Source organism: Dama dama, chromosome 21, assembly GCF_033118175.1.
Source record: "Dama dama isolate Ldn47 chromosome 21, ASM3311817v1, whole genome shotgun sequence".
Classification (NCBI taxonomy): domain Eukaryota; kingdom Metazoa; phylum Chordata; class Mammalia; order Artiodactyla; family Cervidae; genus Dama; species Dama dama.
Window position 1 is genome coordinate 53,373,909 of NC_083701.1, and position 15,587 is coordinate 53,389,495.

The 15,587-nt window shown below is 44.1% G+C and overlaps 1 protein-coding gene across 8 annotated transcripts in view; it reads left to right on the forward strand.

The window, feature by feature from the left end:
* The window catches only part of SYBU (syntabulin), a 79,600-nt gene that overhangs the window by 51,245 nt on the left and 12,768 nt on the right, over positions 1 to 15,587 (forward strand). For all 8 annotated transcript variants that reach the window (XM_061123589.1, XM_061123592.1, XM_061123590.1 and 5 more), the window contains one exon: positions 13,478 to 13,580. In XM_061123589.1, the coding sequence (XP_060979572.1) occupies positions 13,478 to 13,580 (103 nt within the window). The remainder of the gene's footprint in view (positions 1 to 13,477; positions 13,581 to 15,587) is intronic.

Here is a 15,587-nt window from a genome sequence, read left to right on the forward strand (position 1 = left end):
ATATATCATGATAACCTGTTTATTAAAAAGTGAAAAATAGATGAAACAAGAAAAAAAATTTGCCATTTGGAAATTCAGATAGATGTGATCGCTCTTTGTAAAAATGAAAACTAGGTAATGGTGAACAGGCAATAGGAAGAAGAAGTAGATGTAAGTTGGTGTCAACAATCTAGTGTTTGTAATGAGGGTGGTTTCTTCATTTATTATATTAACTGTGAAGAAATAAACAAAAATATAAATAAACCTGTTAGTAAATAAAAATAAAGGTAGTCTTGCATGAGTCAATGAGGAGTGTGTGTCAAGAACCAAGGAATTTGACTAAGACTCATATTTCAATGCGGACAGCAGGTGGGAAAATAGCTTTCTGGGTTTCAGAGAAAATAACGCAGCCCCACTCTCTAAGTCCAGGCTTCAGTCCGTGCAGCGCTCTGTGACCTCAAGTCTCGGCCACTGCCTCTCCCCTTGTCTCAGTCTGTACAGCTTATCAGCGGAGATCCCTAAGGAGCCAGGGAGATCAATAGATCATCAAAGATTGTCAGTAGAGTCACTTCAGACAAAACTAACGGCTATAGTGTCCCTGGAGTAGGAAAAACATAGATGTTTCCTTTTCTTTCCTATCCACCTGCCTGAGAAAGGTGACATTTACATGTTTTCTCAGAGAAGCAAAGGTAGGAGTTCTAGAAATGGAAAAGATCTGTATCCCACCAAACTTTGGCGCTGTGTCTTAGAAGGATTTCCAACTCACCTGGGTCTAAACTGCCTTGATGGCCTCGTTCCCGATGCTCCCTCCCCTCCCACTGCAGCGCTGCTGTCTCCTTCTGCTGCCCCTTCACCCCGGACGCGTCTCCACACTCCTCTTGCTGCAGTCTCCGGAGAGTCGTGAATAGTTTCCAGAGCTCGCTGGTTCACTGAGCATCTCCTGGGACTGTAATCCTTCCAGGAGGGAACAGTGTTTTCCTTTGTTGACCTCTTTTAGCACTTAATGTGTCTCCCTCCTAAGAAGTTTGCCTCTTTCTGAAGAAACAGGTTCAGCATCTCAACACGACATTTACTAGGTGTGCAGAGGAACTGACGAAAGCTCACCCCCATGGAGATGCTGTATTCTGAGTGTGTATTTGTGACCACCCCCCGACCCTGCAAGAAGGTTCGATGGTTAGCTGTCTGTTGTTTAATGTGCTTGAGGCTGTCCTGTGAAATTGGAAGATTCAGTCAATACAGCCCAGGTCTGAGGATTTCCTCAATTTAGAATCTAAAGGGAGGAGGCAGAATCTTTACCATCCTCTGGGAGAATCTTCTCTTTATTTTCTTGCTTGTTTTGAATCCTTGCTCATGACTACACCCCACACTACAGCCTCACCCCACTCCTGCTCTGGGCTCTCCACCTCACTCTTGGTCTGGGCTCCCCACCTCACTCCCGGTCTTTGCTCCCCTCCTCACTCCCGGTCCGTGCTCCCCGCCTCACTCCCGGTCCGTGCTCCCCTCCTCACTCCCGCTCCGGGCTCCCCGCCTTACTCCCGCTCTGGGCTCCAAGTCCTCTTGGACTGGGCCCATTATGTATTGGGACCCAGATGTGATTCAGAGAGGGAGATCATGAGAAGAAAAATCAAAATAATAGCAATATTTTTAAGTTCTTACCAAGCGCCTGGCCCTACTTTTTACATGCTTTACCTATACTAGTTTACATAACCCTTTCAACAGCTCCGTAAGAGAGCTCCCGTTACCATTCTCTGTCCATAGAAGGCACAGAGCGGCCAAGTGCCATTCCCAAGGTCACAGCTAGTAACAGGCTACTGAACTGTATTACCTCATAAAAAGTGAAGAGAAACAACTTCATGGGGATTGAAAATGCTAGAGAGAGAGAGGATAAATTATTCAGGAATCAAGGTGAAAGGATGTCACAATATTCAAAGTGGAGCAAGGCCAAAGTGCTGACAAGATCCAGTGATGTAGTTCCAGAGGCAGACGGGTTAAATGGAGTGAAGAGAAAGGTCAGGGCTGCTGCAACCTCAGGAGAGTGCGGAGTGTGAAACGGCTTCCTGGGGGTGCTGGGTGGCGGCCTTCCAGGGGCCTGGGAGCGGAGAGCAGACCCCGATCAGTGGGCCCTGTCTCACGTGGCGGTGACCGTGACGAAGATGCCGGGAGGCCGTCGAGACCGTTCGGTCTTGGAGTTTATTTTAGAAACTGTGCTTAAAGACAGAGTGAGATTTAGAAAGAAAGAAATGCTGTTTTAGCAGCCTGCTGTGTGTCTCTGCAGCAAATTGTAAATTATGTCATCTTCTTCCTTAGCAAGTGGGTGATTTTGTTCCATTCATGGTCTCAAGCTGCTTGCGGAGAGCAGGGCCTCGCTAAGCGTGGAAAGTCAGGGGACTTTGAACAAGACCCATCCGTAACCCTTCCCCCTTATGTCCTGCAGCCCCAGACAAGAATCCGAGCCCTGCTCTGCCTGTGTAGCCTTAGTGACACGCCAGTCCCCAGTTCTCCGCCCCACACACCGCTTCACCACCTCCTTCCTCCCCGTCAGCTGTCTCCACAGCGACACCCCTGCTCCGAACCACTGCCACCTGGAGTCCTGCTTTTTCCCTGATTTAGGTTTTCCTGCCAGACACGGAGGGCAGGCACCTCATTTTGGTAAACACTGGATAAACACGTCTCCTTAAATAGAAGCAGCAGGCTCACCAGCTGGCTTTTTTTCCCTAAGTGGCAGCAACTCAGTTGAATAAACTTGACAAGTCAAAGATGAGGAACATGTAAGAGTGAAAAATTCTTCGAGGAGGATTGGCTTGTGTTATTCCCAGGCCCGCAGGATAATCGGTGTGGATGCAGTTCACGGCCCCTGTGGAGGCCGCCCTTCCCAGACCTGCTTAGCGGAAGGCCGTGTGGCCGAGGGTTGCCCTTCAAGCCCCTCCTCTTAAGGGCCTGCGCCCGACGCTGCTTCTCTGTGGGAGGCTCTGCCCGCTTGTGGGTTTCCTTGGTTTCACTTGGCATGTCAGCCAGGGACAACTCGAGCCTCCCAGGGGGTTGGGGCTGATGGGATGACCCAGTGGAGAGCTGGCTGGGCTGTGAGCTGTCTCAGTGTTGGATGATTGCTGACACCCCCAAGTCCAAGGTGCTCAGCCCTTCCTCTTTAAAACTGGATTATGAGGACTTCAAAGCATGGATAAACTGCTAAGTGTCCTACTGGCTTTACAAACCGACATGTGTGCACATAAGCTTGGCTGGAACTGGTACCTTCTATATGCCCCCCCTTTCCTTCCAATCCTCTAAGAATGCACCTAGCTCAGGAACGTGCTTCTGGAGGGCTGCGAGGGCAGAGATCACTCTGTAAGTTTGACTACTCTCTCCTGTCTGCCTTGCCCTCTTAACTTAACTTCTGCTCACTTGCCTTCCACTTGCCGTGGAACAAAGCTCTTGAGTTTGACCAAACTGGAGAGAGATTCCCTGCGCTCTGTATCTTTGGAGATCTCCTCCTCGCAGTGTGGTCCATGACCATCTGCTGCACAGTCATCTATGGTAATCACTTAAAATGCTGATTCCTGGGTCACCCCTCCTTCCCAGCCTTCTAAAGGAATTTCTTAGTGAGGCCCAGAAATCACTTCCCAGGTCACCCTTATGCACAGTAAGTTTTAGAAATCATAGCATTATTAATAATTATTATCAGATTAATATTTATGAGCATGTCAAGCACTTACCATGCATTTCACTTCCCATTCATTTCAACTTCACCACAACTCTGCAAGGTAGAAATCACCACCTAGGGCAGGGCCTGACACACGGCACACAGCAGATGCTCCATACATTTTTATTAAACAATAAGTTAACCTTAAATATATGTGTGTGTATATACATATATATCTCAGTTCAGTTCAGTTCAGTCACTCAGTTGTGCTTAACTCTTCATGACTCCATGGACTGCAGCTTGCCAGGCTTTCCTTCTAAATTATTCAGTTCAGTTAAGTTCAGTCATGCAGTCATGTCTGACTCTTTGCAAGTCCATGGACTGCAGCATGCCAGGCCTCCCTGTCCAACACCATCTCCTGGAGTCTAATCAAACTCATGTCCATAAGTGATGAACAGTGATGCCATCTAACCATCTCATCCTCTGTTGTCCCCTTCTCCTGCCTTCAATCTTTCCCAGAATCAGGGTCTTTTCAAATTGGTCAGTTCTTTGCATCAGGTGGTCCAAGTATTGGAGTTTCAGCTTCAGCATCAGTCCTTCCAATGAATATTCAGGACTGATTTCCTTTAAGATGGACTGATTGGATCTCCTTGCAGTCCAAGGGACTCTCAAGAGTCTTCTCCAATACTACAGTTCAAAAGCATTAATTTTTCAGCACTCAACTTTATAGTCCAACTCTCACATCCATACATGACTTCTGAAAAAACCATAGCTTTGGCTAGATGAACCTTTGTTGGTAAGGTAATGTCTCTGCTTTTTAATATGCTCTCTAGGTTGGTCATAACTTTTCTTCCAAGGAGCAATCGTCTTTTAATTTCATGGCTGCAGTCACCATCTGTAGTGATTTTGGAGCCCAAAAAAATAAAGTCTCTCACTTGTTTCCATTGTTTCCCCATCTATTTACCATGAAGTGATGGGACCAGATGCCATGATCTTAGTTTTCTGAATGTTGAGTTTTAAGCCAACTTTTTCATTCTCCTCTTTCACTTTCATCAAAAGACTTTTTAGTTCTTCTTCACTTTCTGCCGTAAGGGTGGTGCTATCTGCATATCTGAGGTTATTGATATTTCTTCCGGCAATCTTGATTCCAGTTTGTGCTTCATCCAGCCCCACATTTCGCATGATGTACTCTGCATATAAGTTAAATAAGCAGGGTGACAATATACAGCCTTGACGTACTCCTTTCCTGATTTGAAACCAGTCTGTCGTTCCATGTCCAGTTCTAACTGTTGCTTCCTGACCTGCATTCAGATTTCTCAGGAGGCAGGTCAGGCAGTCTGGTATTCCCGTCTCTTTAAGAATTTTCCACAGTTTGTTGTGATCCACACAGTCAAAGGCTTTGGCATAGTCAATAAAGCAGAAGTAGATGTTTTTCTGGCACTCATCCAACAGATGTTTTACACACACACACACACACACACACACACACACATATATATATGCCTGCTTCCTACCTGCTAAGTCGCTTCAATCATGTCAGATTATTTGCAATATGGCTTATAACTTACCAGGCTCCTCTGTTCATGGGCTTCTCTGGGCAATAACACTGGAGCGAGTAGCCATATCCTCCTCCAGGGGATTTTTCCAACCCAGGCATCGAGCCCTAGTCTGTTACGTCACATCCTACATTTAGGTTCTTTACCACTAGTGCCACCTATGAAGCCCATATACATACATACAGACACACACATATCCTCCATAAATAAATAAGGGAACTAAGGTTTACAGAGGTTAAAAACACTTGGCCAAGAACACACGGCTAGTGAGAGGTGGAGCCAGGCTTTGTAGAGCCTTCTTTGGGCAGAGCTTGTTGGTGTGTGAACTTTCAGGCTGGCGCCCCCTTCTGGGCATGCTGAGTTGTGCCTGGCAGTGGTGCCAGAGGACCCCAGGGGCATCTGATTGGCTTTAGATTGAACTGATTGATCCCTATCATCCACCTCTTGGCCATCTCTGATAAATCGGCAGGATCACATTTATTAGTAATGAAGATAACAGACCCAGGGAACTTGGATGATTGTTCACGAAGCCAAATGGACCCATTCTCCTGCCCTGTACTCTGCTGAAGTTGACGAATGCAGTGTCTTAATTTTCCTGGGAGGTGAGGTAGAAAGATGCTAGTTATATCCTCAGGCCCTGTGGGAGATTAATAAGCTTTTTACCCTGGTCAGAAATGTTCACTTTCTCTTCCCTTCTGGAAGTTTATTTATACTCTGCTCTTTGCTTATCATTTCTTCCATCCACTTTTCTTGGTTGGCAGGTAGATTGTATTTCTGCCAAATACAGGTAGCTGAGCCAGGCCAAGATAAAGGAGCGAACCCGATGGTGTTATCCTTGACCTGTTGGCCCTCTATGCCTCCTCTCCCATTCTCCCTCCCTCCCTTTCTCAGGGGACTGGCCTTTGCCAAGACTTGAGCTGTTGTAAAGATGTGTGCATTCTCCCTGGGCTTTTCTGAAAGCAGGCTTCTAATGCAGCAGCAACTCTAGAGATTTTTGGAGGCCATTCATGGGGAGTTTGTTTTAGGACCATGGATTTTTTTTTTTTTAATATAATCTGATTTATTTATTTTTGGCTGTGCTGGGTCCTCATTGCTGTGTGGGCTTTTTCTCTAGTTGTAACGAGCAGGAGCTACTCCTTGTTGCAGGGTGCAGGGTTCTCATTTCTGTGGCTTCTTTTGTTACAGAGCACAGGCTCCAGGGGTCCGGGCTTCAGTTGCTGTGGCACATGGGCTCTAGAGCACAGGCTCAGTAGTTGTGATGCACTGACTTAGTTGCTTCTTGGCATGTGGGATCTTCCTGGACCAGGGATCGAACCAGTGTCCCTTGCATTTCGAGGCAGATTCTTAACCACTGGACCACCAGGGAAGCTCAGGACTGTGGATCTTTATTACGTACTCTATTGTGTACACACACGCGTACACACATACGGTTAAAAATAGAAACATGCTCTCCACTGAGGGAAGACCACCGTTTGTAAAGAGTGACCATAAAAATGCCTGACTCAAGTGAGATAAAGCTTTTCCTGTTGTGGGGCTTTTTAAGGGAACGATGCCTGAAAAAGCCCTCTTCCAGCCCTCAAGCCACGGTACCAGTAATTCCAGTCAGAAATAATTCTAGCTAGTAATAATAATGCTACTTAGAAATGATAATAGCTTTCCTGTAATGAGTGCTTGCTGTGCGCCAGGCACTGTCTTCATTTCTTTTCCTGTTTCACCTAATCCCCACAGTCCCTTAGCACTGCCTACTCTTAATATGTTCATCCCTGTTCTACAGATGAGGAAACTGAGGCAGAGAGAGGGTAAACAACTTGCTCGAGGCTCCAAGGAGTTAACAGAAGAGCCGTAATTCAAACCCAAGTGGCTTGACTCCCAAACCCTCATAATACTGCATTATATGGTGTGGTTACTTTTATTATGATGATTTGCCTTCAAAGTCTTAGACTTTCAAGGAAAAAATCAATTGTCCATAATTGTACTAGTCCCCTACTTATAATTTTTATAACAAGAGTAATACATGCACATGGTAGAAAGTCCAGATGGCCCAGGAAGTTATAAAATGAAAATAAGAGTCTCTTTATATCCTCATTGTCCTATTTTCAAGGGAAACCATTATTACCAGATCTCTTTTTGTTCCTCAAGAAAAATGTTCTATACATGTAGCAGGTTATACATGATTTAAAGATTTATTTACAGAGAAGCAAGCATGCCACACGCACGCTTCTGTATCTTGCTTTTCTGGTCGAGTAATAGGTCTTTTCATCTCAGCACACACAGGTGCATGTCACCCCTTTTCATGATTGTAGAGTATCCATTTAGTTTGCTGTACTGCCTGACTTAAGCTGTCAGTATTGATGGACAATTCACTTGTCTTTTGGGATGCTTATGTGCAGGATAAGTTCCCAGCAGTACACTTTTCTTTTTTATGCACACTGCGTCAATTCACACTAGTGTTTTGCCCCAAACCCTTAACAGAACCAGTGTTATCAAACTCTGACTTTTTTTTTTCTTCCGATCTGATGAAAAAAATCTTTTTTATTTCCATTCTTAATTTTGTAAGTGAGATTGTATGGCATTTCAGGTGTATCAGTTGTTTGTTTTTCTCTTTTTGTCCTTTGCCCATTTTTCTGTTCTTTTTTTCTTTTTTTCCTAATTTGTTTGAGCTTTTGGTAAATTAAGGAAATTAGCCCTTTATCTATAAATATGTTATAAATATTTTCGTTCAGTTTATTATTTATCTTTGACTCTGCTATTTTATTTTCATGTAGTTAGATTTATGTTTATAGTTATGTAGTTAGATTTATCAATACAAAATTATTCACTTCTACATCAGACGTGATCTGATATGCAAGAATTCTTACATATCAGATCATGTCTTCCTGAAAGGTTGTAAGTACCTTTTCCATTTTATAATTACAGAAAGGATTTATCTTCATTCTGATTGATGTTCGTATGGAACTGCCATACATTTAGAAGCATATATAAATGTTTATAAACAGAAGTTCAAATTTCAAGTATGTAGAAATGAATAATTTTGTATTGTTAAATCTAACTACATAACTATAAACATAAAATCTAAGTACATAAAAATGCAATAGACTCAAAGACAAATAATAAACTGAAAGAAAATATTTATAACACATTTATAGATATATTTCAATCAATTTGTTGATCTTTAGATCAAATATTCCCTTTCTGACATAAATACCTATGGAAGTTTTGGGATTAGTTTGCAATAACTAAAACAAAAATCCTTTTTCGGCTGTGAAGCATGTTTTGGATTCCTTGGCTGGGCCCCCAGAGCTAAGCTCTGCAGCTGAGAGTCAGTGCTACTGAACAGACTTGGAGTAGCTTCATCTGTAATTACACATGTCCACTGCTCCAGCTGCTTCTTAATAGTGCTGCTTGGCCTTAGTGAAAATGGCTCCTCTCCCTCCCCTCGAGACCTTTAAATAGAAGATCTGTGTATCTGTGTGTGGGGACAGGGGATGGGAAGATGAATTGATGGGGGTCTGGGTTTGTTTTTTTAATTTGCTGATTCTGTTTGAGGTGGATATATAGGTGCCCAATCTGAATCAATCTGATTGTTTTGTGGTAACAAAGGATAAAGGAAGGTTTGGGGCTGCTTGAAGCAGTGGTTTAGGATGGTGTTATTACCACTTCATAGACGTTAGGAGTTCTCTGTTCTCAGAGGCCTGTGTGATATTCTGATGAATGAGGAATCCACAGTGTCCTGAAAGCAGGCAAAAATAATAACGTCCTAAGAGACTGGATCACAGACAGTGTTTAAAAAAAAATACATCTAGTTATCAGTAAATTTTGCCCATATTTTTTGTTTCCATTTTCCCTTCCTTCTCTAATTCCCAGCCTTACCATCACATGCACAGAATGCTCATTACCCTAAGGTTATGAATAAAAGTAAGGCCTCTCAAGAGGATCCAGCAGCACCACTGAACAAAAACCCACAGAGCTTCTGCAGGCTGGCAAGTGCAGCTCCTTTATGGCCGGGAGGTGCTGTCTGCTGCCCAGGGTGTGTGATCACCGGATATCAGCATTGCAGGGTATCTCAAAGGCCATCAAGTGCATCCTCCCTTTCAGTCCTGGGGTCCTGCTCCACCTACCCCAGTACCTGATCGAAGACAGTATTGATGAGGATATTGACTTGGATATGCACATTTTAAAATTCCCTTCAGCTTTTCAAGCACAGCTCTTCAGTGGCCAAATATTTTTCCCTGTGCTTTGCTGAAGCAGTCCCTGTGACATCAGAGATTTATCAATAGGTGTCTACATACCAGCAGATGGGGGCAAATACTTCCTTGTCCCTCAAACCTGCTTTAGCCTCATGCCATCCAAAAGATTCCTATGGAATATATATTAAAAGTCTCAAAATGAGTATACACTTTGGTTTAAATGTTCTACTTTTAGGAATTTATTCTAAGGAAATAATTAAACAAGAATGTAAATCTGTATGCTCAAGGGTACCCATTAAGCCCATGTGGGTTTAAGAGCAGGCGCTCTGGGGTTAGACAGCTTGGTTTCCCTCTTGGATCTTATTCTTATTGTGTCACCTGCTATGTGTCACTCAGTTTCTCTCCCTTATCTCTAAAATGGACTGATAGCTGTCCCTACCACATAGAGTCTGTCCTGTCATGAAAAATAAGTGACTTAACATGTAAAAGATGCTCAGGATGGTTTCTGGTACATAATGTTTGCTATTAATGATAGAAAAATGGACGTGGCCTACATATTCATTGATTCAATAAAACAAAATGTGCCATGTTGTAAAGTTATTCATATATTAAAAGAAAAACAATTAGGTTACATAATAATGTATTAAGTATGAATGCTGAATAGTTATATACCAAAAGGTTATTTTTTGGTGATGGAATTACAGACTATATTTTCCCCTCTGGATCATTGCTGTTTTCTAAATCTTCCACAAAAGAAATGCATAGTATAATAAAAGTTGTCTTTTTAAGTCCTGCAGAGTAATAATAACAGCTAACATGTATTGGGTGCTTACAACAGATCAGGTGTTTTTCTGAGACAGGAGGTAGATACTCATTGCTTACAATAACCCCGTGAGGCGGGTGCTATGATTATCAATCTCCATTTACAGATTAAGAAATCGAGGCAGAGTGAGGTGAAGTAATGTGCCTACTACGTCTTCCAGCTCATAAGCAGTAGAGGTGGGATTTGAACCTGGGCTGCCTGACTCAGGGCTTTTGTTTTTAGGTTAGGAACTCTCTTTGTATGATTCTAGTAACCCACAAGAGCATTGAACTACATACAGTACCCCCTGCAATCACCTAGTTGTATACACTGTTTAAAGGGAATACATAAAGAGTGCCTCTCCTTCTTGGTATCTTTGTTGCAGCTAATAGATACATAAGAGGTTTTCAGGTCTCCAGCTGTCCTCTTAGTTATCCTGTTTAGTAAATGGGGAGAATATATTCAGATGCCATAGTAAAACTGATTTTTCTGTATATACCTTTTTTAAAAAGAGTGCATTGATTTTACATAACAATAAGGAAACTGTAAATAGTTTATATTTTTAAAAGTCATCAACAAAAATAGGTAAGTAGCATTTACATTCCTCACTATAATATTACTCAGATAGTCCTGAATACAGTTGTACCCTGGATGGGCCTTCTCAGTCTCTTTCTGATGTGCACAAAATAAGTTAGAAAAACACAGGATCAAAGTGCCCTAAGGCCTTGCAAACACTAACAAGTCAATATATTGAGTACCAGTAGCAATAAATTTAGAACAAGGTGGTCCCTTCAGTTCAGGGTACATAATTACTGCAGAGGGGCTTCCCTGGTGGTGCCAGTGGTAAAGAACCCACCTGCCAGTGCAGGAGACATAAGAGATGTGGGTTCGATCCTGGGGCAAGAAGATGCCCTGGAGGAGGGCATGACAACCTACTCTATAGTTTTATTGCCCAGAGAATCCCATGGACAGAAGAGTCTGATAGACTACAGTCCATGGGGTCAGGGTTACAAAGAGCCAGACAAGACTGAAGCAACTTAGCACACACACACAAACACAAATTTCAGGTCAGAGGCATCGTTAAATAACAATGGATTTTCAGCAAACGTCTGTTTCTGTTCTAGAATTTCTATTCTTATGCAGGCAGTTAAATTATATTGATGGGTCTTTGCATACCTTTTAAAGAATGAAAATTGGGTGTCTCAGAGTAATAATTTTACATCAGAAAATAATATCTTACCCCTGATGACTGCAACCACAGGACCTATTTTTGAAAATCATCCACCTTTATCATTTTATAACCAACCTGGTAATTTGCTAGCAGACAAAGTTGGAGTAGACTGTCAGGACTACTGTGTTCCTGGGTAGCATTACCAATCATGAGTCCTTGAAACTGTGAAATACTATAGTTTAGCCAACGCATTACTCAGAGGCAACTAATTAAGTTCAAGGAGCTTCTGGGAGTTCATTACATCATTAGACAAAGTCTCTGAAATCCAGAAGGAATAGCCAGCCCCGGTTCTGATAAATTGCTACCTTAATCCTCCCAGAATTCTGCTGGGAGCTGGGATTCACAGCTGTCATCTGCCCTAAGGGGTCCTTCCTGATCTCTTTTCCAGAAGAGGCTGACCTTCCCAAGAGGTCCTAGAAATCAGACAAGGGATCTTTCTCTTTGCCTTGCTGTTACTTGCCTCCCCCTTCAGCAAAACCAAAACACGCTGTCAGTAAGAGCATCTGTTCACCAGTGGGCTGCTCTGACCGCCTCTTGTCCTCGTGGCTCATCTTGGCTGTCAGGGAGATGGTAGTTTATTCAGGAACCTCCCCAGCTCCCGCTTCTTTTACGGTCTTCTTGGGACATGTTATCACGGGGGTAGCATGGGGATTTGGTCCTGGACAGAATTCGTCACCCACAAGCCTTAGGCAAATAAATCAGCTTTTGTTTCCTCAACAGTAGAAGACAAGATTAATATCTGCCTTACAAAGATGTCAAGGAATAGAAAGAATCCTGAACAAGGGCCTGGAACCTAGTAGGTTCTCAATAAAGAGTCACAATCATCAGGACTTCTGTGGTTAAAGTTCTGTGCATCCAAAGCAGGGGGCATGGGTTTGACCCCTGGTTGGGGAACTAAGCTCCTACATGCACACAACGCAGCCTAAAAAATAAAATTAAATTAAAAATAAATGATTACTAGTCACTGCCTATCAGAAACTCAAGGGATTTAGATTATTCATATTTTCCTCAATCAGAAATGTGATCTGGTTCTCAGTTCTAGGCCAGAAGAGTCACAAATTGTGGCATAGGAGTTGAGAAACAAGATCAAATAAAATTGTGTACCTCGATTGATTTTTCCAAAAGCATTTGGAATTTCATCTTAAAAAAAAAAAAAAATCCTCTTTTTTTTCTTCCTGTTGTCCTGTTACCTCTTCCACGCCCCCGAACTTCCAGGCAATCCATGAAATGTTTTTATTATTACTATTTCAAAACTTTGTTTTGTTAAAAATGAATTTATGTTAATTATTCCACCACACAGCATGTTTTCAATTATACACTGAACCCTAGTCTGTACTTAAAACGTACTGTGATCTTTGTAAACTAATAAACAACCCTTGCACCCACCCCCAAAAACTGCGGTTTCAAATTTCAATTATCATTCACAGGTTCATCACTGGTCACTGTGAACTATTTTCACAGCTCTCTGGAAATGTTAAGTTCCTGCTGTTCTGTTAAGGTTGTGTTCTTCATAGAAAAGCTGCAGCTGCGGTCAGAGAAGTGGAGGATCAGATAGCGGGGCTTGGAGCTGTTATCTGGAGCGCTGGCTTTCCTCCTATTTCGAGCCGGTTGATTATCTCCAGACCCCAACGTGCCAAATTCAAGTATGGCTAGCCGACTGCAAAGTCGAAAGATAAACTCTCCTGGAAAAACCGCTCTGGGGCTGACAAGCGTGCTTTTCATGCTGCCGAAACGTTGGGGTCGCGGCGTTCATGTTCCGGGCGCGCCCGGGGAACCGGTAGGGAGCGGCGGGCGCTGTCTCCCGACCGGGTGACCGCAGCTCGTCCGCGGGAAGCCCGGCGTCTGTGAAACCGGCCTCCCGGTGCTTCCAGGCTGTGTTTAGGCGGCGCCGTCTTCATGCCTGCGCCTCCTCTCGTCGGCTTTGAGGAAAACACTGGGAGCCTGGGAGCGCTGGATCCCCGCCACGTGCTGCGTCCGTGTGCAAACGCAGGAGCCGGGGACCTCAGCGGGCAGGGCACGGCCAGCGGGCTCTCGGGTTGCGAGCTTCCTGCCCTTCATGCTTCTCCCCCGCCTTTGTTTTTTCAGGTAGTGAAGCCGATTTTAGCTCCTCGAGCAGCACCGGCAGCATCTCGGCTCCTGAGGTCCCCATGTCTGCCGCCGGGAGCAAGCGGTCCTCTTTCTCACGCAAGTAGGCCCGCCTCCAGCTCCGGCTCTGTCCTCGTTAAGACGCGATGCACGGGTGGCTTACCTGTCCTTAACCTGTTTTCCTAGACACCTGGCTTTACTGCTGTCCATTTCCATTTCATGATTCTTCAGTGAATGGGTTTGGGGTTGGTGGCGTTTTTCAGTGATTCACGGTTCGTACTTTGCCCAGCCTTACCTGCCGTGGTCACGTGGTTGGCCCCGCGTGCGTCCATGCGGGGCTCCCCCTCATCCCGTCCCCGGCTCGGGGAACCCTGCTCCTCCGGCCCCGACCCTGTGCTCACCTGGGGATCAGGCTGGCTGTCTCCCACTTCCCACCCAGGCTACCCCTTCTTGAATCTGTCCTCTTGGCCGCAAAGCCTCTGACTTCACCCTTTCTTGCCTCTAGTTGAGCTTCCTTTTTGTGAAAGAAGCATGATGACCCTCTGGGCCACCCCCAATATTCACTTGGGGAAGGGGTGAAGAAGGTATAAAGTTCATAGGTTGTGATGCCCCCCACCCCCCAAAAGAAGAAGTCTAACACAATAGTGACCTGTGTGGGCTCTTGGAATGCCAGCACCACCAACCCCAGGCCTTGTGGCCCCCCAGCACGTTGTTCAGCTTCTCTGTGCCTGAGTGTCCTCATCTGGAAAGTAGGGTGACAGGCATACCCACATTGGAGGGTTTATTTGTTGTTGTTTAGTTGCTGAGTCGTGTCTGATTCTTTTGTGACCCCATGGACTGGAGCCTGCCAGGCTCCTCTGTCCATGAGATTTCCCAGGCAAGAATACTGGAGTGGGTTGCCATTTCCTTCTCCAGGGGATCTTCCCGATCCTAGGTATTGAACCCACATCTCCTGCTTTGGCAGGCAGGTTCTTTACTGCTGAGCCACCTGGGAAGCCCTGAGGGTTTATAGTTAGGGTTAAATTAGTTAATTGAGTGAAGTGGGTTTACTGTGTTTGAAGCACAGTAAACATCAGCTTGCCATCGGTGCTGTTTGGATTGGGGGAGAGAAGGACCATGAGGAAAAAGGGGGCCACCGTTCACATTTGGTGGGACAGGTTGTCAGCCCCAGGATTCTCTGCTGCCATCTGTAGCCTCATTTATTCAATTAGAATTTATTGAGCATCTATTTTGAGGCAGTTTCTAGAGATATGGCAGTAAACAAAACTTAGGAGAACTATATTTGTTCTAGGAGAGAAAGATTATGCATGTAAATAATATAAATATTTTTTTAAAAACATGCAGAAAAAGGATACAGAGACCCAGAGTGTGTGGTATATTCTGAACAGGCTGGTTCTGGGAGACTCTGTGATGAGGTGAGCTCTGGGCAGGGACCTGAACAAAGCGATGGAGTGAGTCACATGACCCTGGGGGTGATTGGTCCCTTGACTGTCCTGGGCCACAATGTCCAAATGTGTAAGAAGGAGGTTGGACCACATGATTCTTAAGGTCCCTTTTCTGGAGAAAAGCTGTTTAGTTTCTAACTGCTTGCATTTCCAGGACTGAGCAAGCAAATGTTTCCCACTTCTCCTGGGTGAGCAGAAGATGTATTTATAAAGGGATCTGAGGCCCACAGTGCAGAGTTTTATTGTTAAAAACAAAGCTGAAGCCAGACAAACTTGTAACTAAATAGTGAGGTCTGCAGTGAAGAACAATTGTTCTATCTCCAAATACCATGTAATTTGGAAATAAAGTGCCTCTGGGATCACAGGATGAGAATATAAACATTCTCTGTACAGATCAGATGTGGCTTGCTCTGAGAATAAGCCATTTACCTCACCAATTCAAGGAATTAGCACATACCCATGGTGCAAGGCATCAAAGAACAGAGAAACAAAAGAAAAAAGAAATGGCCTGAAGAGCAAACCAATTTTAATAAGCATTTCAAAGGGATTTGAGTCTGTCGTTAAATTCCAAGGTATGTCAGGTATACTGACTGACTTAGAGAAAATATTCTAGTCTGGAACCCATGAATTCCCTCAGTGATGAAAAATTGATGTTTTAAACATAA